General features: G+C 49.3%; 1 protein-coding gene and 1 long non-coding RNA gene across 5 annotated transcripts in view; one reads left to right on the top strand and one right to left on the bottom strand.

The window, feature by feature from the left end:
* Positions 1-441, bottom strand: part of LOC142874310 (uncharacterized) — a 60,176-nt gene extending 59,735 nt beyond the window's left edge. Inside the window, exon 1 of the long non-coding RNA XR_012922134.1 lies at positions 285-441. This is a non-coding gene — a long non-coding RNA (uncharacterized LOC142874310). The remainder of the gene's footprint in view (positions 1-284) is intronic.
* A 4-nt stretch (positions 442-445) lies between these two features.
* Positions 446-27,861, top strand: TRAF1 (TNF receptor associated factor 1). 4 transcript variants are annotated; one of them, XM_020289460.2, is made up of 9 exons: positions 446-698; positions 3,016-3,154; positions 3,397-3,783; positions 5,953-6,037; positions 14,854-14,919; positions 15,429-15,839; positions 19,652-19,829; positions 21,433-21,581; positions 24,426-27,861. In XM_020289460.2, the coding sequence occupies exons 3-9, from the start codon at positions 3,644-3,646 to the stop codon at positions 24,642-24,644; spliced, it is 1,248 nt and encodes a 415-aa protein (XP_020145049.2). In that variant the 5' UTR covers positions 446-698; positions 3,016-3,154; positions 3,397-3,643; the 3' UTR covers positions 24,645-27,861. The 4 variants fall into 4 exon arrangements, with proteins under 4 accessions (XP_020145049.2, XP_020145048.2, XP_012627154.2 ...); XM_020289459.2 differs by having other exon boundaries at positions 3,016-3,247; XM_012771700.2 differs by having other exon boundaries at positions 446-667; positions 3,016-3,783.

Genomic DNA, 27,861 nt, shown 5'->3' with positions numbered 1-27,861 from the left:
ACTGATTGCTCCAACCCAATAAGCTCGGACGGGCCTGACGCTGTGCTGGGCTCTCTGCAGGGATCCAAGAAAGCTAAGATTCAGGTTTTCCTAATTTTCACCTTGTCTTCACTCAGGATTTCAGGTAGGCAGGGGACCAGGGTGAGGGCTTAAGTTCCAGGTTTGCACCGTTTACTCCGGGAGCATGTTACTGAGAACTTAGCATGTGCCCGTACTCGGTGGGAGAACACCATGAGCGGAGGAGGGGCACGGGAGCGTGGTAGTTACTAGTGGGAGCACAGTGCCTGTGTCCCAGCCTCAGTTTCCCCATGAGGAGAGCGCTCGCCTGGACCCAGCGGCGGCCTCCCGAGCAGAACCTCGGCCCCGGCCCTGCCTTCCCCGCTTCCGCCGCCTGCTGCGCCGCCCGCGCCCCACCGGAAGCTCCCGGCCAGGCGGCGCGGAGGTTGGTCGCCCTGCAACCCCGCCCGCCCCGCCCCGGCTCCCGCACGCTCCGGCCCGGGCTCCCCCAGGCCTCCCGGGACCTGCGATCGCGGCTGCAGAGCCGGCTCGGGCACTGCCCCAGCCCTTCCTGCGGGCGCCCCGGACCCCCGGGGCACATTCAGCCTCGAGCAGGCGCTGGCGGGCGCCGCGCTGCTCCCAGAGTTGCCGCACCACTGGAGATGTGGCGGTGGGGAGACGACAGTCACCTGCCCTCGGGGGTGGGTGTGGGGCGCGCAGACAGACTTGGGGGCACAGACAGGCAACAGGGCATCTGGGGCCGGGAGGCCAGGGTCTGTGCTGGCGCCGGCGGGCGCGAGGGATCGCAAAGCCGGGCTTCCCAGGGAAAGTGGGGACGCCGGCTGGTGCGCCCGAAGGACGAGTGGGAGCCTGGGGAGATGAGAGCATGCCGCGCAGAGAGACCCCGCGCGTGTGGACCCCCGCGGGTGGAGCCACGGAGATGGGGCCGAGGCAGGTTCAGAGTGGAAGAGGAGAGGCGGTCAAGAAGATGAATACAGAGCAGCCAGAGATGCAGGGGGGGAATGCCCCCCCACCCCGCCCCGGGTGCGGGAAGCCTGGGAAAGAGAGAGATCCCTGAAGGAAGGGCTAAGAGCCAGGTCAGGTGCTGGCCTGAGGGCTAGTTGGATAGAAACTGGGACCAGCCCAGGGTGTTTGGCAAACTTGACATTTATAACCCTGGGGAGAGGATTCCCCGAAGATTCAAGCACCTGCCTAGACGATCTTTTCTAGAAACGCCACTGTTAAGTGAGAGAGTAGATGGAAGAAGAATTTGGGATGAGGGTGAAGTGTTTTAAAGCCTGTGTGGTTAGAGCACAGGCTCTGGGTTCACTGGCTGTAAAACCTTAAGTCACTTAACCTCTCTGTGCCTCAGTTCCCTCATCTGTAAAATGGGGATGATGATGCTAATACCCATTTCATAGGATTCATGTGAAAATTAGATGAGATGATGCCTGTAAAATTACTTAACACAGCACAATAAAGTAGTACCTATTGTTTTCCACTTTTATTATTAGAGCTGCTTGAGCATATTTTGATGCTGATGGGAAGGAGCAGGTATAGAGGAAGGCATTGAAGACAGAGGGGAGAGAAAAGAGACTAGAGAGAAAGGGACCCAGAGGATGGGGGTAAGTCTTGGGTGCCTCTCCTATGCCAAATCAGGGGAAGGAGGAAACAGATAGACAGACATGCAGGACAGTTTGCAGATTCAGGGTGTACAGTTAAGGGAGTGACTTTCTGATAGTGTTGAAGCAGGCCTCAGGATTTGCTGGGAGGCTAGAGTTCCCGGTTTACACTGCAGCGGCGGGGGTTCTGTGCCCTCTTTGCCAGCCGTGCCTGGCAGCCTTCGTGTCATACCAGGGAAGATGGACGGTTGAATTTAGGGTCATTTGGCAATGTCTGACCTTCCTGGCCCACCTGTGAAGTTCAAGTAAAGTTCATAGATATGAAAACACTATAAAAGCATAATTTACCGTTTTAACCCTTTCCCCTGATTTTGAGGAACTGGAGGGCTGTGGCTGTGGCCAACATCTGAGTAAAATGTCAAAGCCTTTGGGGTGCTTCACTTGGGCTACACAGCATGCCACACTTTAACCTATAATTTCATTAAGTCATCACAACAGTTGGGTGAAGTAGGTATTGTCCCATTTTACAGATGCAGAAACTGAGGTTCAGAGAAGTGAAGGACAATGTCCCAGGACCCACAGCTAGTAAATGGTGGACCCAGGATCGCAACTCAGATCTGTCTGACCTCAAAATGCATGATTTGAAACCACTGTGAAAGTTTTCAAAGCCCCTGTAGCAGCCCAGCAGGACAGATGTGCAGGGACATCTTCTCCATTTGATAGGAGAGATAAGTGGGATACTCTGATCTCCATCCTGGGCTCTGAAGATTCTACTAAGCTCCCTTGTGTCTCTCTTGTGTAGGTGGAGGAACACAGAGCTTAGAGCCCCACAGCCCAGAGGGGAGGGGCTGAATGAATCCCAGGCCTGGTATGAACTCATTAGAAGCTGTGTGTCTTTGAACCAGGCATCTTGCTTCTCTGAGCCTATACACGGCTGCAGAATTCCCAGCAGGTTGTTGTAAGGATTTGGAGAAAAAATGTTGCCCAGCACACAGCAGACATGCCAAGAGCCATTATTCCCACAGCTCAGTTTCCCTGCAAAAGTGGATCTATTAACAGATCCCGCTTGGCTGCTGACACCAGCTGCCCTGGTCTTGTATTTGTTGAGCGCTTTGTTCTCCTCAGGGCAGGGAAGTGGTGGCGCCTGAACCGAGTATGTAGCCACCTATGACTTCCTGAGTGGGTGTGGGGGAGGGCCCTGAGGAGTCTGTGGTCCCAAGGCCTTGGACTTCAAAAGAGGGGAGGGCCCTGTGTCATCACCAGGACCGATGCCGAATGCTACGGGAGTCGGGTCATCACAGGCTTTCCTGCTGCCTCTGGTTGCCTTTGCTGTGGGGTCCCAAAACCTTAGCGCCCAGAGATCACCTGTTGCAACTCCTTTTTTTTGTTGTTACAGATGGGGTAATCAAGACCCACTGTGAGGAAGTGACTTTTACCTGAGGTCACCCAGATGTTGGACAGGGCAGAGCAAAAAAAGCACTAGAACTTGAATTTTTGGACCTGCTTCCAGGACCCTGGGGATTTCTACCAGGAAGGTGAGCACCCCCATGGAGAGCTCCAGGGTGCTCAAAGGAACCAGGGAACACAGACAAGTGGCCAGCAGTGGCCCTCTCCTCTGATGTGCCCAGGTAGGAGGCAGAGGAAGCCGGTGGAAGCCCCAAACTCTCAGACAGGGGAACTCTAACTGTGCTTCCTGAAAGTATGTGACACGGTTCTTTTTCTCTGACTCCCTTTCTTGCTTTTTCTCACTCTAAAAAATGACTGGACACTCCTGAAGCCTTCAGTCACCATCCAGGGGATTTTTTTCACCACAAAGGGTAATTCCTGCCCCATCCCTGCTGTGACTCAGCTGTGACGTTGAACCACACAAGCCAGAGAGAAGATAAACTCATCAGAAAGTCCTGCTCACCAGAGAGGGAGGCCCAGACCAGGACCCACCTCTCCTGTCATCACAGACTCCACGGGGCTGGTCCCCTGCCCTGGAAGAGCTCAGACGGGCCCTCTGGCCAGCCTGGGACCCTGGGATGGCCTCCAGCTCAGCCGGCAGCCCCCGCCCAGCCCCTGATGAGAATGAGTTTCCCTTTGGGTGTCCCCCCACCGCCTGCCAGGACCCAACAGAGCCCAGGGCTCTCTGCTGCACGGCTTGTCTCTCTGAGAACCTGAGGTGAGGAGACAGAGGAGCAAAGGGTGGACGGGAAGACAGTGCGGGGAGGTGGGGGGCGGCAGGGAGTGGTGCCTGATGAGAGGCGAGGGTGAGGAAAGCAGGTGACTGGGCCGGTGACTTCACCTCTCTGGACCTCAGTTTCCACACCTTTCCTCACTCTCCCTGACACTGCCCCTATGGCTGTTGGCGGAAGGAGAAGCAGCCACAGAAAGATGTCAACTCTCACAGCACAAGGCCAGGCTCTGCAAGGAAGAGCCTCTAGGCCCAGCTGGGCTTTTTACTTACTGTGTGGTCAGGTGCAAGCTGCTGATGTCTGAATCCACAACTTTCTTACCTGTAAAGCTATTTTCTCCCTCACAGAATTGTCAATAGATTGGCCCAATCAATAATAATAAAACAATTTCATATGATAACAAATATAAACCCCTTGGTAAATGCCAAACTGTTATACAAATATATATCCTTCCACAATATTGCCTCTCGCTTTATACTATTTGCTGGGAATCCTTTTAAAGGGGACAAAGGTATATATATATTAATAGATATAGACAAAACACATATGTATATAGGCCAGGCATGGTGGCTCACGCCTGTAATTCTAGCACTCTGGGAGGCCGAGGCAGGTGGATCATTTGAGGTCAGGAGTTCAAGACCAGCCTGAGCAAGAGCGAGACCCCAATTCTACTAAAAATAGAAAGAAATTAGCTGGACAACTAAAAATATATAGAAAAAAATTAGCTGGGCATGGTGGCGCATGCCTGTAGTCCCAGATACTTGGGAGGCTGAGGAAGTAGGATTGCTTGAGCCCAGGAGTTGGAGGTTGCTGTGAGCTATGATGATGCCATGGCACTCTAGCCAGGGCAACAGAGTGAGACTCTGTCTAAAAAAAAATATATATATATATATATATGTATTTATATTTAAGATATTAATAACCCAGAAAGGTATGAGACCAATACTATTATTAACATCCTTCTTTGAGCAGCTATTATGCACCTACTGTGTGCTGAGTAATCTCAGAACAGCCTAGAGAGGTGAGTACTATTAATAATATCCTATTAGAGAGATTAGATCAGCTTACCCCAGGCCAGTTTCCTGGCAAATATGCACTTAAGCTGCCTCACATGTTGACCTTTTGTTTGGGGTTTTACAGCTTAAGAAGGTGGGGACACTGAATCAGGCGAGTGGGAAGTTCAAATGTGGTGACAAAGGGGGGCTGTGAGAAGAGGGAGGAGAGGTCATGGCAGTGGAGAGCTGTCAGGGGGTGGAGGAGCAAAGCTTGACTGTTTTTACCATCAAGCTGATGTTCGGGGCTCATCTCAGGCTTTGGTGTCGGGTCTCCTTGTTTCCCTGCATTCTTCCAAAACCTGGCAGAGGAAGGGGAGGAAGCCAGCTGGAGGTCGGAGGGGCCTGAGGCCTGAGGCCTGAAGAGCTTCTGCCCAGCCCAGCTCCAGTCTCACCCTACCTTGGCAGGTCTACATGCCCCCTGGGTCCTCATTTCCCTCGCCTATAAAATGGGCTGGGTCAGTAGCTCTCACTGTGGGTCAGAAGCACTTGGGAGCTTTGTAAAAACACATGTGTCACCCCAGTCAGAATCTGACACCCACTCCTGATTAAGAACCTCCAGGCTAGATGTCTCTGAGGCCACTTCTTGTTCTAATAGGCTATGACCATCTGTAATTACTAAAAATAAGAGACCAAAACCAAATAGAGAATGCTGAGAAAAGCAAACATAGTTACACGTCCATAGTCCCTTGCCTAAACCCCGGGGGTCAGATGTGTTTGGAAATTCAGACTGTTTTTTAGAAAAGCAAATCAGTGCATTATGTAATTCTTCTGGCGGAGAGTGGGGTAGCACCTATGATCAGGCTCATTAAGGTTTCTGCAATGAAACATATAAATATTCACACTAAGTGGGGCAAGTAAGGGCTATAATAGTTTCCCGTCAGTATGGGCCAAGTCTGGCTGCCCAGGAAAACTTCAGGAAAAACATGGGATGTTCAGTGCATTTTGAGGTTTGGGAATGGTGGGTCCGGGATGGTGGACCCACGTGATCCTTGATGTCAGTTGCCATGCTGGGCAAAGTCTGGGCTTCTCGAGCTGTCAGGAGAGTGAATGGTACCAGGGCATTGTAGTGCCTTACTCAGGGATCTGTTCACATTTCCCCAGGAACAGTGAGGATCGGATCTGTCCCAAATGCAGAGGGGATGACCTCCACCCTGTAAGCCCAGGAAGCCTTCTGACTCAGGAGAAGGTATGTTGGCACATCCAGGAAAGAGTATTTGTCCATTTTCTTGATTTTTCTAGGTTAAGCCAAGTGGGCTGCTTCCCACTTGGCCTCTGGCAGGCATTTCCCTTCTTGTCTTGAGTCAGGACTGAATTCGCTTTATATGTGGTGAGGAGACTGATGATGTTCATAGTGGAGAAACATTTTGCCCAAAGCCACCTGGCCAGTCTGTGATAGATTTAGGGTAACAACGGTCTAGGACAAATGTCCACAAACTACAACTCTTGGGTCAAATCTGATTCACAACCTGTTTTTGTACAGCCTATGAGCTAAGAATGCTTTTTATGTTTTTAAATGATTGAACAAAATCAAAGACAGAATGATACATAGGGACCTTTCAGCCCAAGTTCTTTACTTGCAGCAGGAGCCTGGTGTTCAGGGATGGTTCTGTGTAGTTTGCTGCATAGCTGGAGGCGATTGCCACGTTGCTCCATCTGTAAAATTAAGAAGTTAAGTTGGCTCTTCAGAGTCTTTCCAGAATCTGTGATGTCCAGACTGTGGTGTCAATGCTGCCAGGGCCGCTCTCCCTCCCACCCATTGGACCACAGGCAGGTGAGGCCACACCTTTTCCCTTTTCCAGCCTGGTCCTCTCATTCAGAGAGTTTGGGGGAATTTTCTGCCCTACGAGCAGCCAGTTTAAAGGGTTTCCCATCTCCTTCTCGGCAAGCCCCTCCGCCACCAGGCCCTCAGGGAATAATAATAAGCATCAAGTGCATTTTGCTAGAACTTTACACTCTACAACATGGTATGAGTTGATATGATACACCGATCATGGAGTAACTTCCTGTGCCTCCCTGTTTGGCTGTCTTAGTGGACTGGGCGTGAGACAAGAGCAGACTCAATGCTCTGTGGGCCCCTGTACCCCTCCTGCACAAGGGAGGGGTGGACAGGATGCTTGCTAAGGCCCTACCTGCTTGCATGCTCCAGGACTATTGCATATATCCTGTTTTATTCTTTCCTCTTAACAAAATTAATAGGCATGTATTGTACAAATCTTAGATAATATAGATTAGGACATTTTATTATATCTTACTCTAGTGGCTTTAATTTTTTCATCTTTATTAAAGTGAAATCAGATGAAAGTAGAAGTGCTCTGATGGAAGGGAAGCCCGGAGCCCTGTCCTCCTAGTTACCCTGTTTCTTTCTCCTATCCCAGCCCCTGAGCGACTCTGGGGACTCCCAGGAACCTGCAGCGCACAGTTTGAAGCTTGCTGCCTTGAACGAAATGAAGGGACTCTAATGGTGGAATTACAGGTGCCCTAGCAGGCTGTGGGTTGGGAGTGGGTGCTGCTACATCTGGGGGCAAAGGCCTCTTGAACACAGGCAGATCCAAGAATCGTCATCCCCGTCCCTGCTGGCTGCCCCCGCATGTGCAGCCAACACCACAGCCCAGTGGAAAGCTGGGGCAGGGGTGAGTCAGTGGTGTCATCACCTGCACAAAGCCACGAGGGGAAGGACCAGGGACTCCTCTGGCTCCTGCCCCTGAAGGGGACTTTGGGGGACTTTTGACCAAAGGAAAGCAGCTGGTGATAAGTCACCACTTTGCATACGTGGTGATTCCTACTTTGTGTGTCTGGAGCACCCCGGGAAAAGGGAGGCACGGCGGAGGCTGGACACCCACTGAGCTAAGCCCAGAGGCACCCATCCCTACAAACACTCTCTGTGCCATCTGCTTATCAGTTTGTCCTTGTCCTCTGACTTCATTAGATTAATATCTCCCTAAGAAGTGCCCAGAGAACAGATCCAATACAAAAGGCAGGTATTAAAGGATGAATACTGACCTAGTTAGAGACTGGTTCTTGCCTAGAATGATCTTCCTTTGACATTGAAGTAGCGGACCAGTGGCAGGAAAATAACATTCAGTCCTGTCTGCCAGGTACCTGCAAATGGGATTGTTTTCTCACCCTCTTCTCTTCCCCATGAGGCCCATTCAAGAAGGCCAAAGGTAAGCTGGCATCTGATGCCAATGGCTCACAATAATGCCCTGGCTTTTTCTAGAATCAGAAAATGACAGGAGTCTAAGATGTCCAGCCTAGTTCCCACTCTGTACTGGAGTCCCGCCATGTGGGTCCATGTCCTTCCAATAACAGAATATCCATGACTCCCGGAAACAAGCACCCCACCTTGGAGGGCTATGACTATTGCAGCGTTTTTCTCTTTAGTGGTGCTAAGCTGCAGTCTGTCTCCCTTGAGGCCATAAAAGGCAAGTCAGCCTCCTGTCTCCCGAGTCAGTCCTGCCTCTGTGGAAAGACACTGACCACATCCATCTTGAGTCTGTGCCTGGTCTCCGTGGATTTGGGGTAAATGTGCTCTCACTCATCTGTGTCTCTTGAAGCATGGTACCTGGAAATGAACCCCAAACCCTTACACTTCTGAACTTGGCAGTTTGCATCTGTAATCTCACCAATCCCATGACATCCTATGTGCTAGGTGGTGGTGAAATCCCTATTTTACTGATAGGTGTACAAGGTCTGTCTGAAAAGTATCCAGCCATTGTTAACATAACGAGAATGGATACGTGGCTGGTTACTTTCTGGACAGTTATCGGATAGGCTCCATGACGAGGTGTCCCTGGCTCAAAATCACATAGCAAACGGGAGTCAAAGCCAGGCTCCAACTCCTGCCAACTAGGCTGGTGGCCTCTTCTCTGTGCTACCTCCACATGGGGGATCACCCCCCAAATGTTTTATGCATGTTTACATAACACTATCAGCCTTAAGTGCTAGAATCCACTAAGTGCTGTGGAAAAGCAGGAATGGGCAAGACCAGGAGATTCAGGCAGGGCTTCCCAGAGGAGGTGGCAGTTAAGCTGGGCAGAGGTTGACAGAGAAGAAACTGGTCCAGTTACAGAGGAGGGCAGGAGCTGGCAGACAGCAGCACACTGACCAAGTTACCCCTGTCACTGTAGGGAACCCTCCTCAGCTGTAGCTGAGGCTCGAGCAGAAACAGCCCCTGGGCATGCAAAATCTCAGCTGGCCTCTGAGCCCAGCCCAGCAGGGTGGGCAGTGCCTGGCATGCTCAGACCCTCTTTGTTCCGCATGGCGGCTGCACAGAGGCAGCACTCATGCTCCTGACCCCCTCTTAACACACATGCTCAGAGGCCCCCAGGTCTCTGAATGGGGGGCCCCTGCCAGGGCCCACTGTGACCCCACCACAAAGGTCCTGGGTAGCTGGGGTGGCCGGGAACACCACACACCCAGAGACTTCTCGGACCCAGACAGAAGAGCATGTGTTCCCTCAGGGCTGGGAATCTGTTTTCTGTGTTTCTATTTCCTCCTCAGCGGAAATTCCACTGTGAATTTTATTTTTAGCAATTTGCAAGCAGCGAGGCCATGCACACAAGGGCCACTGTGGCACCAGACATACACCATGGTTGGCCCAGGACAGATCCCCTGTTCTTCTTCTGCAACCCAAGCCTGATTCCTTCTCCTTCCTTTTGGTTCCTGGCCGTCAGGTGAGGCTACCCTTTGGTCAAGGCAGGGACTCTGTGGTGGGGAGGAAGGAGCCTGAGCTCCACCTTGCCTTGCCCTGCCACCTCCCGCAAGTCCTTGACCATCCCTGAGCTTCAGCTGCCTCACCTACATATATCTCAGAACCTGAAAGCCCGACCTCTGCCTTGTGGCTGTGAGGATCCAAAGTGATGGTGCCTGCACAAGAGCCAGGAAAGCAGCAAGCCTTTGCATGGCTCATAACTATGGCAGAGAAGACCCAGAATTGCTCAGCTCCTTGGCTTGCAAGCTTGATGTGACCCCAGTCAGGCCACTCACTTGGTTTCTCTGCCAGTATTAAGGTAAAACTGATCCAGCCCCCCTGCCTCAAAGGATTGTTGCAAAGATCCTATGAGAAAACATTCAAAAATGCTTTAGTCCTGTGTAAGAGAAGATGTTTTAGGGACTTAAACATTTAGGGATGCTTCTTACCTCCTCAAGGAAATCTAATGGGGAAAATGGAGTTTTATAGAATTAGTTATTAAGAGTTTGAGATGTGAGGATGAAATGAGATGCATGTATATGACAGCCACTGGGGCGTGGGGGCGAGGTCCCAATGGGCAGTGCTTAATCCATAGGAATAATAATACTAATAGAAATACCACTACTAATCACTAACATTTGCTGAACACTGTGTTAGGCAGAATGGTGTCCTCCAGAGATGTTCGTAACTGAATCCCCAGAACCTGTAACTATGTCACCTCACATGGCTTTGTGTGCTAGAGCTGCCATAACAGTACACAGAGCAGGCCGGGTACAATGGCAGGTGCCTGTAGTCCCAGCTACTCGGGAGGCTGAGACAGGAGGATCACTTGAGGTATGATGATGCCACTGCACTCTAGCTCAGGCAACAGAGCAAGACCTGTCTCAAAAAAAAAGTACACAGACTGGATGGTATAAACAACAGAAATTTATTTCTTCACAGTTTTGGAGACTAGAATTCCAAGACAAGGTATTGGCAGGGGTGGTTTCTTCTAAGGCTTTTCTCCCTGGTTTGTATTAATAGATGGCCATCTTCTCCCCATGTCTTCACATGGTCCTTCATGTCCAAATTTCCTCCTCCTATAAGGACACCAGTCACACTGGATTAGGGCCCACCCCTAATGACCTCAATTTTAACTTAATCAGCTCTTCAAAGATCCTGTCTCTACATTCTGAGATACTAGGGGTGAGGACTTCAATATATGTGTTTGGGTTGGGGGACACTAGGCCCATAACAGTGGCAAAGAGACGCTGCAGACACGATTAACTTAGGGAAACTGAGAAGGGGAGATTACCCTGGATTATCTGCATGGGTCCTCATAAGAGGGGGACAAGATAAGGCAGGGAGACTGGAAGATGCTCTACTGCTGGCTCTGAAGATGGCAGAAGGGGCCACAAGCCAATGAGCGCAGGCAGCCACTAGAAGCTGGAAAAATCAAGGGAGCAAATTCTCCCCTAGGGCCTCTGGGAGGAACACAGTCCTGCTGACATTTTGCTGTTGAACATCTGATCTCCAGAACTGTTGATAATAAAGTTGCGTTGTTTTAAGCCATTAGGTCAGTGATATTTTGTTACAGCAGCAATAGATAATAATACCAGAACTTATTGGATTATCTCATTTAATCCTCACTATAACTCTCTAAGGAGGGGCACTGTTATTATCCTCACAGAAGACTGCAACATGGAGAGGTTAATAACTCTCCCAGGGCCACACGGCTAGTACGTGAAGTGACAGACATGGGCCATGAACCCCATAGGCTGTCTCCAGAGCCCACACCCTGAATCTCCATATATCTGAGGAAGGAGTGACTGAAGACGGGGCTTAAGGCAGCCTGGCTGACCACCATGGCCTCTGAAGGCCTCTCGAGTCACTTGCCCTCCCTCCAGCAGCCATTCAAGGTCACAGTTGACACCTGCACAGACCTCATAGAAGGATAACCTGTATATCCACACAGCATTCTACCCCCTGCCGTGGGCTTTCACTGCTCACACAACACCAGGAAGGCTCAGCTGCCTGAGAACAGACCCCCTCCACCTGCGGGGTGACTCCGAGCTTGGTCATTTTCACTTTCTATCCCTTATGACTCTCACTTTAAGTTTCCACCCGTAGAACCACAGAGGATTTAAATCATGGACTCTTGGGGAGTTTCAGGGCCTGAGAGGTTACCCCCAAGTCCTTTCACCCAGAAACTGGGTCCACACCTGGCATCAGGCCCTCCATCATCCCCACAAGCCAAAAGCTACGTGTTGGGAGATACTTTGTCACCACAGACTTCTCAAAGCCAGTGTAGTCTCCCTTCCAGGGCCACCCTCTGCCTACCCCCCATAAAACATCTGTTTTCTATTCTTTGTTGGGAACAAATTGTCCCTGAAGCCCAGGGCGAGGGGGTGGCTCTTTGCTGAGCTGTGCTCTGTGTCCCAAACCAACTGTACTCATTAAGCCCGCAGCTCTCTGCTTATTTTACTTTTAAAGAATAATAACTAGTATGGGTTAGTATTTGCTCAGCCCAAAGACCTCTCTCCCCCTCCTTTCATTTGAATCCCCTTTCACATGGCCTTAGGAGATTATTCTTTAAAAAGAAAAAAAAAAAAAAAGCTCTTGTAAAATCAAGATATTATTTACATGCAATAAAATTCACTCATGTTAAGTGTATAGTCTGGTGAGTGTACGTCATGGTGTGCTCACTACAGTCAAGATGCCAGCATTTCTGCTGCAGATAAAGCTACTTCCTGTCCCTGCGCAGCCAGTCCCTCTTACTCACAGCCCCAGGCAACCTCTGATCTACTTTCTGTCACTACAGTTTTGCCTTTTCTACCATCTCATAAGAATGGAATCTACTAGTATATAGTCTTTTGTGTTTGGCTTGTTTCATTTAGCGTAATGTTTTTGAGGTTCATCCATGTTATCATTTATATTAGTATTTAATTCCATTTGATTGCTGAGTAGTGTTCCATAGTATAGATATACCAAAAATTGTTTATCCATTCACCAGTGAGTGACATTTGAGTTGCTTCTAGTTTGAGCTATTATGAATAAAGCTGCTATGAACATTCACATACACGTCTTTGTGTGGACATATGTTTTACTTTCTCTTGGGTAAATTCCTAGGAGTGGAATGTGTGAATTGTATGGTAACTTTGTAAGTATTGTTTATAAGTAAGTTATTTTATAAATATGGTTTAACTTTATAATATACTTCTATAGATTTTCCCAAAGTGTCTGTACCATTTTGCATTCCCACCAGCAACATATGAGGGTTCTCACTACTCCACATCCTCACCAAAACTTGGTATTGTCACTCTTTTTAATTTTAACCATTCTAAGGGTACGGTGGCTCACGCCTGTAATCCTAGCACTCCGGGCGGCCAAGGTGGGAGGATCGTTCAAGGTCAGGAGTTTGAAACCAGCCTGAGCAAGAGCAAGACCCCATCTCTACTAAAAATAGGAAGAAATTAATTGGCCAACTAAAATATATAGAAAAAATTAGCTGGGCATGGTGGCACATGCCTGTTGTCCCAGCTACTCAGGAGGCTGAGGCAGTAGGATCACTTGAGCCCAGGAGTTTGAGGTTGCTGTGAGCTAGGTTGATATCACGGCACTGTAGCCCAGGCAACAGAGTGAGACTGTGTTTCAAAAAAAAATTTTCTTTAACCATTTTAGTGAGTGGGTAGTGTTGTTTTATTGTGGCTAGTGGCATTTACATTTCTCTGATGACTAGTGATCAGAGAACTGAACACTAGTGATGTTGAGCATCTTTTTTGTCATTCATGGATCTCCTTTTGTGAAGTAACTTTTAAGTATTTTGCTCATTTTTATTAGTTCTTTTTTGTCTTCTTATTATTGGGTTGTAAGAGTTCTTTATAGATTCTGGATACCAGCCCTTTTGCAGATACAGTCAAGATCACACAGCAATTATTTCAGTCAACAATGGACCAAATATATATGAGGTGGCCCCATAAGCTTATAATACCATATTTTTGTGGAACCTTTTCTGTTATTTAGATATACAGATACTTACCATTGTGCTACAATTGTCTACAGTATTCAGGACAATAACATGCTGTACAAGTTTGTAGCCTAGGAGCAATAGATTATACCATATAGCAGCCTAGGTGTATAGTAAGCTGTCTAAAGATGAGGAACCTGTAGCCTTCTGATTTCAAGATTGTTTTTTTTAAGCACCAAAGGAGGCAAGAGAAGCTTCATCTTTCTCTGTTCTACCCCTTTTAATAAAAGGATTTGTTCTGTAAAATTTGGATTCAGTCCAAAGGCTGCACTTAAAGACCTAGAAGGCCACATGTACCTAGAAGGTACTACCATCTAGGTTTGTGTAAGTACACTCTGTGATGTTCACATAATGACGAAGTTGCCTAATGGTGCCTTTCTCAGAACATATCCCTGTCGTTAAGTGACAGATGACTGTATATATTTTGAAAAAAAATTTCTCTCCTCTCCTGTGGGCTTATTCTCCCCCTACCATGGGCTTATTCTTGATGAGAGAGAGAGATGCAGTGTGGGCGGAGTCCTGGGGCTGTGCTGCTCCCTAGCCCTGCCTCCTTGGGCAAATACCTTCCCCTCTGTGACCCTCTGTTTCTTCATCAGTAAAATAAGGGGGGCAGGGAACCCTACCCCATCTTCCCCACAGTGTTGCAGTGAGCCCAAGGAAGAATTATGACAGCATTATGACAGAATTATGAAAGCATTTGGCAAACCCTTCAGACCTAAATAGGATGATGGTCATGTCAAGTTGCCATTAATATTAAGACCCTCCTATGTCCCTGCCTTCGGGCTGTGTGTCATCTGGAAGGGAAAGCCGGGCAAGGCAGGCACACCTCAGTCAAGGACAGATGGCCAGGGAGGGATGCAGGTGGGCACTGTGAGAAGGGGAGTCCTCAGGGACTTCAGGAGGATGGAAGCACTCATTCATGCAGCCAGCATGCTCTGAGTGTCTCCTCTGTGCCAGGCACCACCCTCAGCACTAACGACACAGCCATGACCCTCAAAGAGCCCTCAGATCAGCAGGGGCAACCAACGAGTGAACAATGATAATAGAGTATGAATTATATAGAATGGAGAAAGAGCAGCGCTGCCCAGGATCACAGCAGGGGTCCTGGTCCTGTTTTGAAGGAAGGTCAGAGAAGGGATGAGGCTCAAAGGGTAGAAAAGAATCAGCCAGGCAGAAGGAACAGCATGTGCGAAGTCATGTGGCCCAGTCCAGCTCCTGACTTCATGGATCCTGGTGCATTGCAGAGAGCCCTAAGGGTGGCCACAGGGATCCCCATAACATCCAGTGACATGGTTATTATTTTCAGGTTCACCCTGAGATGGATGAGGCTGGAGTTGGGTGCCCCTTTGCAGGTGTTGGCTGCTCCTTCAAGGTAAGTATCTGTGTGTAAGAAAGATCTGTCCACGACAGCTCCAGGCCTCTGTGCCTCCCCACTCCAGCCCTGCCAGAATTTTCCCATAACATGAAGCAACTCCTCTAGACATTCCTCATACTAACGACTTTCTCAAGCAGTAATTCGCACTATTACATCATCACAGTACTCAGGGAAGTTCTTCTTAATGTCTCACCTAAGCATTGGTGTAACGTCACTGATGTGACCCCCCCCCCATGCCTCTCTCCATGGTCCTGATCCAACATTTTGCTCAAGGGCAGGGCAGGATCGTTGCTCTAGAGAATGAGTGAGATGCATGTGGCTCATCCTGGTCATGGCTGATGTCAGGGTCCTCCTCCTGAATCCCTCCCAGTATACAGAAAGCCACTTCCCCTTTGCTGGGTGAATGGATTTCCAGTGCTTGGTGACCTTTGATGACAGGGCTCTCCACTTCTCCCTGGTCCTCCCTCCACCTCTGTTTTCACTGAGCAGACCCATTCTCTTGACAGGGGAGTCCACAATCCATGCAGGAGCATGAGGTCACTTCCCAAGCCTCCCACCTAAACCTGCTGCTGGGGTTCATGAAACAGTGGAAGGCCCAGCTGGGCTCTGGCCTAGGGTTTGGGCCCATGGCCCTGGAGCAGAACCTGTCAGACCTGCAGCTACAGGCAGCCGTGGAGGTGACGGGGGACCTGGAGGTGGACTGCTACCGGGCACCCTGCTCTGAGAGTCAGGAGGAGCTGGCCCTGCAGCACTTCATGAAGGAGAAACTCCTGGCTGAGCTGGAAGGAAAGCTACGTGTGTTTGAGAACATTGTCGCCGTCCTCAACAAGGAGGTGGAGGCCTCCCACATGGCCCTGGCCGCCTCCATCCACCAGAGCCAGCTGGACCGAGAGCGCATCCTGAGCTTGGAACAGAGGGTGAGTGTGGGAAGCAGTTTTGCCTCCAAAGCTGGCTTAGGGAGTCTCATCCTGTCTCCAGAGCAGTGGACAAGCCTTCCTCCTAATCGTTCAGCCTATTCAGAGCAGCCCCTCCCCCATCAAAACATACCTCCCCTGTATCCCAGGACCTTCCAGGAAGAGCACCGAGTCAGAAGCTATAATCAAGGGGCAGACGCCCCCAACCAGTGCTTTTGTTCCTTTGCTTGAACTTCTCCTGTGATAGGACACCCCCTTGCTGGGTAGCTCGTTCTGTTGTGGGACATTTTTCACTGTTAGCCAAGTTCTTCCTTAGGCCAAGCTAAAACCAGCCTCTCTCTGTCTTCTCTGCTTTGTTCCTGGCCCTGCCCCTCAGGGCCTATAAAACAAATCTGCCTTCTAGTCCCTGTGGCCCTTCAGAGAGGGATAGTCAGTGGTCATATCCTACCTGAGATTTCCTTCTTCAGGCTAAACTCCCCAGTGCCTTCACCCCTTCATCAGAGCACGTTGTTTTATGTTGTCCTCTTATGCTCTGGCTTAGTCTCTAAAGGATTCTATATGCTCGGAGTGTGTTCCCAGACTGACTCCACAGATAATCCACTTATCCGAGAATTCTTGGTCCAACAGGACTGTCCTCTCCTTTATTCCAGAGCTTATGCCTTTCTTTTTCTTTTTTAGTTTTTTTGATACATATTAATATTTTACATATTTATGATACATGTGATATTTTGTTACATGCATAGAATGTGTACTGATCAAGTTGGGGTATTTAGATGTCCATTGCTTTGAGTATTTATCATTTCTATGTGTTGGGAACAATTCAAGTCCTCTCTTCTAGTTATTTTGATATATAAAATACATTGTTAACTATAGTCACCACAATCTGCTATCAAGTGATAGAACTTATAGCTTTTATAATATCTAAATGGATGTTTGTACCTGTTAACCTATGTCTCTTCATCCTCTCCCACCCACCCTCCCTCCCCAGCCTGTAGTATCTATCATTCTACTGTCTATCTTTATGAAATCAACTTTTTTAGCTCCCACATATGAGTGAGAACATGCGATATTTGTCTTTCTGAGCCTGGGTTATGTCACTTTACAGAATGACCTCCAGTTCCACCCATGTTGTTGCAAATGACAAGATTTCATTCTTTTTTGTGGCTGAGTAGTATTCCATTGTGTATGCATGCAACATTTTCTTTTTGCTTTTGGTTCTTTAAGCATCAGCTTGGTGGAAAAACTTGGCACATTTTATTTATCCATTCATGTCTCAGTGGACACTTTGGTTGATTCCATATCTTTGCTATTGTGAATAGTGCTACAATAAACATGCAGGTGCAGGTATCCCTTTGGTATACTGATTTCAGGCCGGCACGGTGGCTCACGCCTGTAATCCTAGCACTCTGGGAGGCCGAGGCAGGAGGATGACTTGAGACCAGGAGTTTGAGACCAACTTGGGCAATATGGTATGACCCCATCTCTACAAAAAAAATTTAAAAATTAGTCAGTCATGGTGGCACATGCCTATGGTCCTAGCTACTTGGGAGGCTGAGGCAAGAGGTTCACTTGAACCCAGGAGTTGGAGGCTGCCATGAGCTACGATCAGGCCACTGCACTCTAGCCTGGTGACAGAGTGAGACTCTGTTTCTAAAAAAAAGAGTTCCCTTTTCTTCACATCCTTGCCAGCACCTGTTATTTTTTGTCTTTTTAATAATAGCCATTCTAACTGAGGTAAGATGATCTCGTCGTGGTTGTGATTTGCATTTTCCTGATGATTAGTGATGTTGAACATTTTTCATATACCTGTTGGCCATTTGTATATCTTCTGTTGGAAATTATCTATTCATGTCCTTTGCCTACTTTTTAATCAGCTTATTTGGTTTTTTATTGTTGAGTTATTTGAGTTCCTTATATTTTCAGGATATTAGTCCCTTGCCAAATGAATATTTTGTAAATATCTTCTCCCATTTAACAGGTTGTCTCTTCACTCTATTGATTGTTTCCTTTGCTGTGCAGAAGCTTTTTAGTTTAATACAGTCCCATTTGTCTGTTTTTGTTTTAGTTGTTTGTGCTTTTGAGGTCTTAGCCATAAAATCTGTGCCAAGATCTATGTCCTGGAGTATTTTCCTTATGTTTTCTTTAAGTAGTTTTATACTTTCAGGTCTGTTTAAGTCTTTAATTAAGTCTTTAATGTTTAAGTCTTTAATTAATCTTGAGTTGATTTTTGTATATGGGGAGCAGTAGGGGTACAGATTCATTCTTCGGCATACAGATATCCAATTTTCCCAGCACCATTTATTGAAGAGGGTGTTCTTTCCCCAGCCCCAGTGTATGTTCTTGGCACCTGCCTCTGCCTCTCAAGTAGCTGGGACTATAGGTGCATGCCACCATGCCCAGGTGATTTGTCTATTTTTTGTAGAGTTGGGGCCTTGCTATATTGCCCAGGGTGGTCTTGAATTCCTGGTCTCAAGCAATCCTCCTTCCTCAGCCTTCCAAACCACTGGGATTACAGGCATGAGCCACTACACCTCGCCAATATTGATGTTTTGATAGGGATTACATTGAATCTGCATATTGTTTTTGCCAGTATAGTCATTTTAATGATATTTAATTCTTCCAATTCATGAGCATGCGATGTCTTTTCATTTATTTGTATCCTCTTTCAATTTCTTTCATTTCAATTTCTTTCATCAGTGTTTTGTTGTTTTCCTTATAGAGGTCTTTCACCTCCTTGGTTAAATTAATTCCTAAGATTTATTTTGAAGCTATTGTAAATGAGATTGCCTTCTTGATTTCATTTTCAGCTATTTTATGTAGAAATGCTACTTATTTTTACATGTTAATGTTTGTATCCTGCAACTTTACTAAATTTGTTTATCAGCTCTTAAGAGTTTTTTGGTGGAGTCTTTTGGTTTTTCCAAATATAAGATAATGTCATCTGCAAAGAGGGACAATTTGAGTTCCTCTTTTAGATGCCATTTACTTCTTTCTTTTGGCTGATTGCAGAGCTTATACCTTTCTTAACGTAGCCAGTCACCATTCTCACGTTGCTTTTTCTGAGCAGCCTCACAACATCGTCTCACACCGAGTTAGGCCTGGATTTCAGGTCCAGCTCCACCAGTAACTTCCTGTGTAGGTCTGAGCAACTCACTTTCCCTCTCAGGACCTCAGCTTCCCCCTCAGTAAAATTAAGGATTAGATTTTCTTTAAGCACACTCGCTTCTATTTCTGGCTTCCCTACCTTAGCATACCCGAGAATAAATTTGCATTCTTTCAAATTTCATAGGGGAAACTTACCATTAATAGAAGGTCTAGGCACTGGGTTCGAGTGACTGAGTAAAGCTTTTATTTATGTAACTCTTGCTTCACCAACAAACTTCCTGGCTATACTTTTATATGCCAGGCACTATGCCAGGCATGGTCACAAAGATAAAATGAGCATGGGCCCAGCCCTCAGTGGAGGAGACCATCTGGTAGGAAAGGCAGGGAAAAATCTGTCTCATAAAACATTATACGGGCTCTGTGAGAACATAGATGAGAGTGACCAGCTGAACTAGGACAGTGGTTGAAGGCTTCCCAGAGGAAGGCACATATGAGCCAGATTCCTAATGGATGAATAGGAGTTGGCCAGTGGAGAAGGAAGGTAAAGGAACTCCAGGCAGGAAGCGGCTCGTGCAAATGCAGACAAATGTGCCTGAGTGGGTGTGGTCAAGGAAAGCATATTTGGGGCAGATCCATCCCCGTATCCCGCCATCCCCACCTCATCCTCAAGCTGGGTTCTGGTGTCCCTGGCTGAATGGGCTTCCCTGCAGGTGGTGGAGTTGCAGCAGACGCTGGCCGAGAAAGACCAGGTCCTAGGCAAGCTGGAGCAGAGCCTGCGCCTCATGGAGGAGGCATCCTTTGATGGCACCTTCCTGTGGAAGATCACCAACGTCACCAGGCGGTGCCACGAGTCAGCCTGTGGCAGGACTGTCAGCCTTTTCTCCCCAGGTAACACCTCCCAGGAGCACAGGGACCAGCTGGGGGAGGCAGGCCCCACGGAGCCCAGGAAACGAGCAGTGAAAACAGCCAACTCTGACAGCCGGGCTGTGTCAAGTTACGCTGGTGTCCACTCAGGCCACCTACCACAGTCAGGAACTGTGCTGGGACACTGAGGGTGGTGGGTGAACCACGCATGCTCTGACGGGTGGCTCTCAGCCACGTACATCGGTGGCCTGGGCAGGCCATTTTCCCTCCCTGGGTGTCAGTCATATCCTGCAAATAGGAATGAAAACTGTTATCTGCTTCCTGTGGACGTGGGGTGTGAAAGAAGGTGTGCTGTGAGCCAGAGCTCATGCAGATGAGAGGGACGCAGATGGTGGTCTTCACAGGGGAACACCTGGGGACCCTGGCCCTCAGGGAGCCAGCGGTCAAGTAGGGAACTGAGTAAAACACATGTACATTTGTGTGCGATTGTGGGAAGCGCACAGATAAGTATTGTGTAAACTGGGGCAGCTCTTATTTCTGGGGCCCCTGGGCTGGGCACAATGTCTCGCATAAAGTGATTACTTAGTAAATGTTTCTCTTAACTAACTGATGTCTGTTAATATACCAGTGCATATATTTGTGCATGAAATGAGGCAGCAGAGTTTGCCCTGCACCTCAGAGCAGGGCTGGGGCCTCTTCCCTGTAGGAGCAGTGCTCATCCCACTCTGTTGGGACAGCCCTTCTTCATAGGGCGGCCATGCGCCCCATACGCAGACCTTCTTTCCTCAATTCTTTCCAAAGAGGGAGGAAGCAAGCAGTGCCTAGGGCTTCCTGTTCTACCAAAACATAACAGGCAGAGATGAGTCAGGCTGCCAGCCTGTCCCACCTCCACCCCTTCCTGCCCACCCCCGTCCCCACCCAGCCCCTCCCAGAAGGGCTGTGTGCAGGAGGGTGTCAGTAGCTGGAACCCACACTCGGATGGAGTGGCCCTTTCAGCTGCCCAAGGGGAGAGCCCATGGGTCTCTGTGCTTCTCCACCAGGGATGACTCAGCCCTCAGGGGCCTTTGCCGAGGGCGGCTGGCAGAACTGTGAGTCACCCCACACACCCCCAGCCTCCAGAAGAGTCCAACCAGTTGGCCTAGGGCAGCAGAAAGAAACTGGTGTTGAGAGGCAGGAAGCAGGCTGCCTGGCCCCTAATCCTGTCTCTGCCCCCAACACACTGTGAGATGGAGACCAGCCACTTCCTTTTACTGGGCTCAGTTTTCAGACTGTAAAATGCAGGTTGCTTAGATCAGGGTTTCTGAAAGTGTGGTCCCCAGGCCAGCAGCATTGGTGTCCCCAGCAAACTTGTTAGAAATGCACATCCTCAGTCTCACCCCAGTGCTACTGAGTCAGAAATTCTGAGGGTGGGGCCTGGCAGTCTGTGATTTGGATGGCCAGTTGGCAACCACGGGACTAGATGATCTCCAAGAGCCTGTTCCTCTTTGACACGCTAATCAAGAAAAATGCTGGGCTCTAGCCCCAGCTGTCTTAGTTTTGAGCCACTGACCTGGGGCATGCCTAACCACGGGGTCCCTGTTCCCTCATCTGCAAAGTCCAGCACTCCCCAGCTGCCTGTGTGTTTCAGCTTTCTACACTGCCAAGTACGGCTACAAGCTGTGCCTGCGACTGTACCTGAATGGGGACGGAACGGGAAAGAGGACCCACCTGTCGCTCTTCATCGTGATCATGAGAGGGGAGTACGACGCTCTGCTGCCGTGGCCTTTCCGGAACAAGGTTTGAGCAGGGGCTGATGGGAGTGCTGTGGGGGGAGTATGGGAGCCTGGGGCCTAGTCCTGGTTCAGGCATGAACTGGCCACATGGCCTGGGCAAGTCCCCCACCTCTCTGCACTGTCAGTTTCCCCTTTTATAAAAGAAGAAGCTGACTTCAGCTCTAGTAGCCAAAGCTCTCTCCAGCTCCGGGAGTCCAGGAGCTAAAATGTCTGGAACGGAGCACTCCTGAAGGTTCTATAGAAACCACCTATTCGCATGGTATGGGGAATACAGAAAGTGCCTGGAGGTGCTATGAGGCTGGCCTGAACTGGCAGGATTTCCAGAAAAAGGGGAAAGAGGCAGATACCAAATACACGCCTATGAAAGTGGCTATAATCCAGAACACTGACAACAAATGCTGGGACGAGGTGGAGCAGCAGGAGCTCCTGTCCATTTCTGGTGGGAATGCACAGTAGTTCAGTCACTTTGAAAGACAGTATGGCCGTTTCTAACAAAACTAAACGTACTCCTACCACACAGTCTAGCAGTCACACTGCTTGCTGTTTACCCAAAGGAGTTGAAAACTACATCCACACAAAAACCTGCACACAGTTGTTTGTGGCAGCTTTATCTGTAATTGCCCAAACTGGGAAGCAACCAAGATGCCCTTCAGTAGGTGCATGTCTGGTACATCCAGACAAGGAAATATCATTCAGTGCTAAAAAGAAACGACCTATCAAGCCTTGAAAAGACACGGATGAACCTTAGACACATATTACTAAGTGAAAGAAGCCAACTTGAAAAGACCATATATTGTATGGTTCCAACTACATGACATTCTGGGAAAGGCAAAACTATGGAGACAGAAAAAAGAGTAGTGATTGCCAAGGCCAAGGGGCAGGGAGGGATGAACAGGTGGAGCATGGAGGAATTTTAGGGTAATGAAAGTACTCCTATGATACTATTAATATAATGGTGAGTACATGTCATTATACATTTGTCAAAACCCATAGAATGTGCAGCATCAAGAGTGAACCCTAATGTAAACTATGGACTTCGGGTGATAAAGATGTGTCAATGTAGGTTCATCCATTGTAACAAAGTACCAGCTGGTAGGGAGGTTGACAGATGTGTAGGACAGGGGTATGTGGGAAATCTGTATTTTCTACTCAGTTTTGCTAAAACTGCTCTAAAAAATAAAGTATATTAACAGTCTTTAAAGGGGAGTGCTGGGGGAGGCTAGGCAGTCCCTGCAGGTGAACAGCAGCATCGCATGAGGGGGAGGTGCCAAGAACACAGACCTCAGCTGGGGTGGGGACACAGGTGGGGTGGTGTAGGGTGGGGTGAGCGTGCCACCGTGGCCTGGGTGTGAGTCAGTGGTCCCCACTACCCAGCGGTTCCCAAAGGTGCTGGGGAGATGTCTTAAATACCAATGACAGGGTCACAGCCCAGTAGGTGTTAAGGCCTGAGCACCAGGATTTTTAAGCCTCCCCAGGGGATTCTAACGTGCAGCCAAGTTTAAGAACTGCGTCAGTAGGTGATGGGAAGACATTTCGGGGTCCTGGTGGGTGTTTCAGGGGAATGTGCCAGGGAAGAGGGTTCATGTCACTTTTAGACAATCCGCTTCTTGGGGTGTCTGTATCTGTGCTGTGTAAACCAGAAGCTCCATAATGTTTCAGGGCACTGACCGATAGCCCCTCCTTCGCAGGCCTCCTTCCTTGGCAGTAGAAAGTCAGGAATTTAATTCACTGATTTATTCATTAATTCATTTGTCAATACTTATTAAGACAAACCTATTATGTGTAGCACTGTGTGTGATTCAAAAGTCAGATACTGTTCCCGCTCTAAAAGGAGATGAGATACATATAGATTAATTATAAGAGAAACATTACATATTGGTTTCTATAAGAAAATTCTCCAAAGGTGGTATGGTATTTTTCTTGGTCTGTCTTATATTGCCATAACAGAATACCTGAGGCTGAGTAATTTATAAAGAAGAGATTTATTTAGCTCGTGCTCCTGCAGACTGGGAAGTTTAAAGAGATGGCCTTGGCTTCTGGCAAGGATTTTCATGCTGTTCGTAACATGGTGGAAAAGGCCAAAGGGAAGGTGACACGTGCAAAGAGGTAGAACCTGAGTTCTAGAGTTCTAGCAACCCACTCTTAAGGGAAGTAATCCCATTTCCAGAACTAATCCAGTCTCGGCAGAGTGAGAACTCACTCACTACTTGGAGAAGGGCACTGAGCCATTCATATGGGATCCTCACTCCTGGCCCAAACACCTCCCACTAGGCCCTGCCTCCCAACACAGCTACATTGAATCAAATTTCAACACAAATTTAGATGGGGACAATCTCAAGCCATAGCAGTACTGCGTGGAGGGAAAACTCACTTCCAGTGGGGCTGATAGAAAAAAGGCTTTATAAAAGAGCCTGGGGCCTGCCCTTGCCCTTCTGCCTTGCCACAGAAGGTTCCAGCTGTAGTTGATGATCAAAAATTTCCGAGCCAGAGGGAGAGTTATAGAGTCCAGCGGCCTTGTCAGTGCCTTGTTCCCTCCTTCAGCCCCCAACAGCCGATCAAACTCGTCTGAGGCAACAGACTCCTGTCACTAGCAGGAAGGAACATCTGATCTCAGTCATAGGCCAGCCCTGGAGCCTGCTTGGAATTTCAGGTGCTCCGGCTGCTGAGTTCTTGCCATCCGCCAGGGGCAATCCTTACATGGTTTCTTTCACTCCTAATCGGACTGGGCTAAGGGTCAAAGGGGCCCCACAGGCAGCAGGCACAGAGCCCGGCTCAGAGCCCAACATGGGCCTACCTGCCATCGTGCTGCTGCCTGGGGCCTGATCTCCTGCCTGTCCCTGCCCTGCAGGTCACCTTCATGCTGCTCGACCAGAACAACCGTGAGCACGCCATTGATGCCTTCCGGCCTGACCTGAGCTCAGCGTCCTTCCAGCGGCCCCAGAGTGAAACCAATGTGGCCAGCGGCTGCCCCCTCTTCTTCCCCCTCAACAAGCTGCAGTCGCCCAAGCACGCCTATGTGAAGGATGACACCATGTTTCTCAAGTGCATTGTGGAGACCAGTGCTTAGGATGGGAGGGTTGGCTCCTGAGGGAACACCAGCTCAGACTGGGGGCTTAGCAAGATGACTGTGATGTCCTGCTCTTGGCGCCCAAGAACCCAGGGCACAAGGATGGGCCAGGGCTAGCATGATCTGAGCAGGACTGTTGGGTTGATCAGGGCTGGCCCTCACCTGAGGATGGCAGGACATGGAGCTGGGCACACAAAGGAAAGGGTCCAGAAGGAGGTGGGCAGAACTATTCCCTTCCTCACCAACCACATGACACTGGGAGGCCAGGGAGCCATGCCAGCCCTGAATATTGAGGCAGACTTCGACCAAGATGGGGAAAAAATGGCACCAGGCCTAGAACTACAGGACCCGAGCAGAGAAGCCACCAGGCTGGGAGGCCTCTGTAGGGACCACAGAGAACTGGAAACAGGCTCGCTCTCTTCCTGCCCAGGGGCAGAACCAGGACCAGCGTGCCCATGTGAATTCAGTCTGTCTAGGCCTGGACTGAGTTCCCTGTCCCTGGAGGTGAACAAACAAATTCAGAAAGCTACTGGAGCATCACATTGGGGGTTGGATTTGAAGAACTTTATGGCTCCTTCCAGCCCAGAAAGTCGCTAATTCTAGGTCTTGTGGCCCAGGTGAGGCCTAGGGCTGCAGGGGGTTTTGGAAACACTCAGGAGCCTCATGCCCTCTGGGTTCTTCACCCACCTTTAGTACCCCCAGGTGGACTGAGCTGGCCCACAAGGCACCTGCTCTCCAGGCCTGGCAGCTCACCTTTACCAACATGCAGGAGCACACACAGCCATTGCGTCCTGTCCTCCACCAGCCAAACACCCCTCTGCCTCATCCAGGTGAAACCAGGTCACTGTGAGCTCCAAGGGCATAAACTTCCCACTTCCTTGCCTGGAGGCCCCACATTTCCAGAATCCCATGTCACCTCATTAATCCCATATTCACCTCTCTCAGTTGACTGATCAAGGCTTCTGAGCCACTGAGCAGAAGTTGTTCTTTGTCTATGTATAAAACCAAAGAAAGAGTTTTTAAAATCTCTTTTAGATTTTTCACAAAGTGCCTGGCTGTGAGAGTTGGTCATAGCGAGCCAAGTTTGAAAAGGCCATTGCTGAGTTTGAGGTGGTGCCGCCAGTTCTGCAGGTGGTAGCAGAGGCCAGCGTGCTGGCAGGAACGTCCTCCTTGGCCTGTCTTCTCTGTCCTATAATGGGAGACCCACCCCAGCCTGCCTCCCACACTGGGTTCTCCGGCCCTCAAAGGAGATGCCACATGGGAGAGACTGGGGAGAGAGAGGCCCTGGTTACCGCTGCCTCCCTGTCACAGTCTGGTGGTGGCCCACGCTTGTCTTCTCACCTTGGAGGCCTCACCCAGTGTTCCAGAGACCCTGAGTCTTCCTGCTGCTCTCCGTGGCAGCCTTCCTGACAGCTTACTTTTCTTCCCTTTGCTGAGGCTATAATAGACTTCACTCCTCAAACCTTCAAGGTTTCTTCTGCAAAATGGGCCAGCAGGCCTGTCTGTTCTCTCTAGCCCAGCATCTGGGAGGATCAAAGGAGGTGAGGGAGCATCGTGGCATAGTAGGCTCAATAGGTCAGACAGCCGAGGTCCAGCCCGGCTGTAAACCTGGCATCCCTTCGTGCCTCAGCCTGTTCATCCGAAAACCAGGAGGAGCCCAGCTCATGGGGTTCACAGGAGGCCCCGCCGCAGTGATGGAGCACCAACGCTTTGCACATGCAATGGCATCTTCTGTGCGTGACAGGCTGCAAACACGCCAGGGCTGCTTTTCTTGTTCCCACTGCTGATAGCATGTCAGCAATGGAGACTGACTTGCTTCCCTTTGACAGGTGGATGTAACAGGTAAAGATCTGGCCTACCAAGTTATGGGGCTTCTGCCTCGGAGCTGGTGTCCTAGCAATGACCTCTCTATCCCTTCTCACGGAGTGCTGAGCTAAAGGGGGATTCGTAGGATAAGCCACAAAAGGGACTCCTGTCCCTCTACAGCTTTAATTGCTCCTTTCTGATGGGAAGAGACACATACTCTCTTCAAACAGTGTGAGATGCATCCATTCTTTCAGCAAAGCTTTACTGACACGGTGTGTGTCATCTGCTGAGATGGACTCTGGGGAGAAGGAAGGTAAGATGTGCACCCTGCCCTCAAGAAACTTTTAGTTCTGTGGGGGAAACAGGCCCGTAAGTAGATTTTTATGGCTGAAAGTAAGAGAAGCTCAGAGAAAGTGCAGAATCCCAGATCCGTTGGGTGGGGCAGGGAGGGCTTCATGGCAGAGGTGGCATTTAAACGAAGCCTGGAAATATTTTGAAATGCAGAAGATGGGGGGACAAGGGAGAGTACAGACTTGGAGACAGGAAGCGGGCTTGCCTGCGGGCGGGGTCTCTGTGGCAGGATGGTGGAGGGAAATGGAAAGGAAGGATGAGCTGGAGTGTAGATGGCATCAGATGTGGCGCTGCAGGCCGGCGCGGTGGCTCACGCCTGTAATCCTACCACTCTGGGAGGATGAGGCGGGCGGATCGCCCGAGGTCAGGAGCTGGAAACCAGATGTGGCACTGCTCTCCCCACACCACCTGCTGGGTAACCCTTGGCCTGCTAACAGCAGGATGAGACAATGATTTAAAACGTTGGATACTTCTCTTCCAACAAAGTTGCGTTAAATGCACCAAAGACCTGATATTCCATCGCTCATAGGAGACTTGAGGATGGGGGAGGCAAGACGCAGGCAGAGCCCCTGTGTCAGTGGCTCCTCACAACCTCCCAGGTGTGGCAGGCACCCTTCAATCCCCTTTTACAGAATAGGAAACTAAGACCTAAGAGAGCAGGTGCCTTGCTCAAAGCTTGGGGCGGTGGAAGCTGACATTAGAAACCACATCTTTTGTTTCTAGTTACTTTCCCTCCTCTTCAAGCTTCCTTTTGGGTAGAGTCTTCAGCCACAATGAGGTTACATCCTCATGGGAGGTCTTGGGGGACTGTGGGTCCTTCTGCCCCCAGCTAGAGGGCCAGCCCTGCAGGACCAGGAGGGCAGGGCACACAGGCTGCTCACAGAGGCCGCCTGGTTGGTGTCCACAGGTGACGCTCAGACAGCCCTGGGCGGGGAGGACGACTGATATTTATGCCTTCGGTTGCTCATTTCTGATTGTAAGAGACACATACTCATAACAGAAAAACTGGAAAACTACAAAAGTAACATGCAGAAGAAAGTAAAAATCACCATGAACCCAG

The sequence above is a fragment of the Microcebus murinus genome, chromosome 12, assembly GCF_040939455.1.
Source record: "Microcebus murinus isolate Inina chromosome 12, M.murinus_Inina_mat1.0, whole genome shotgun sequence".
Classification (NCBI taxonomy): domain Eukaryota; kingdom Metazoa; phylum Chordata; class Mammalia; order Primates; family Cheirogaleidae; genus Microcebus; species Microcebus murinus.
The sequence above is the reverse complement of the archived record's forward strand: the minus strand, read 5'-3'. Positions and strand labels throughout refer to the sequence as shown.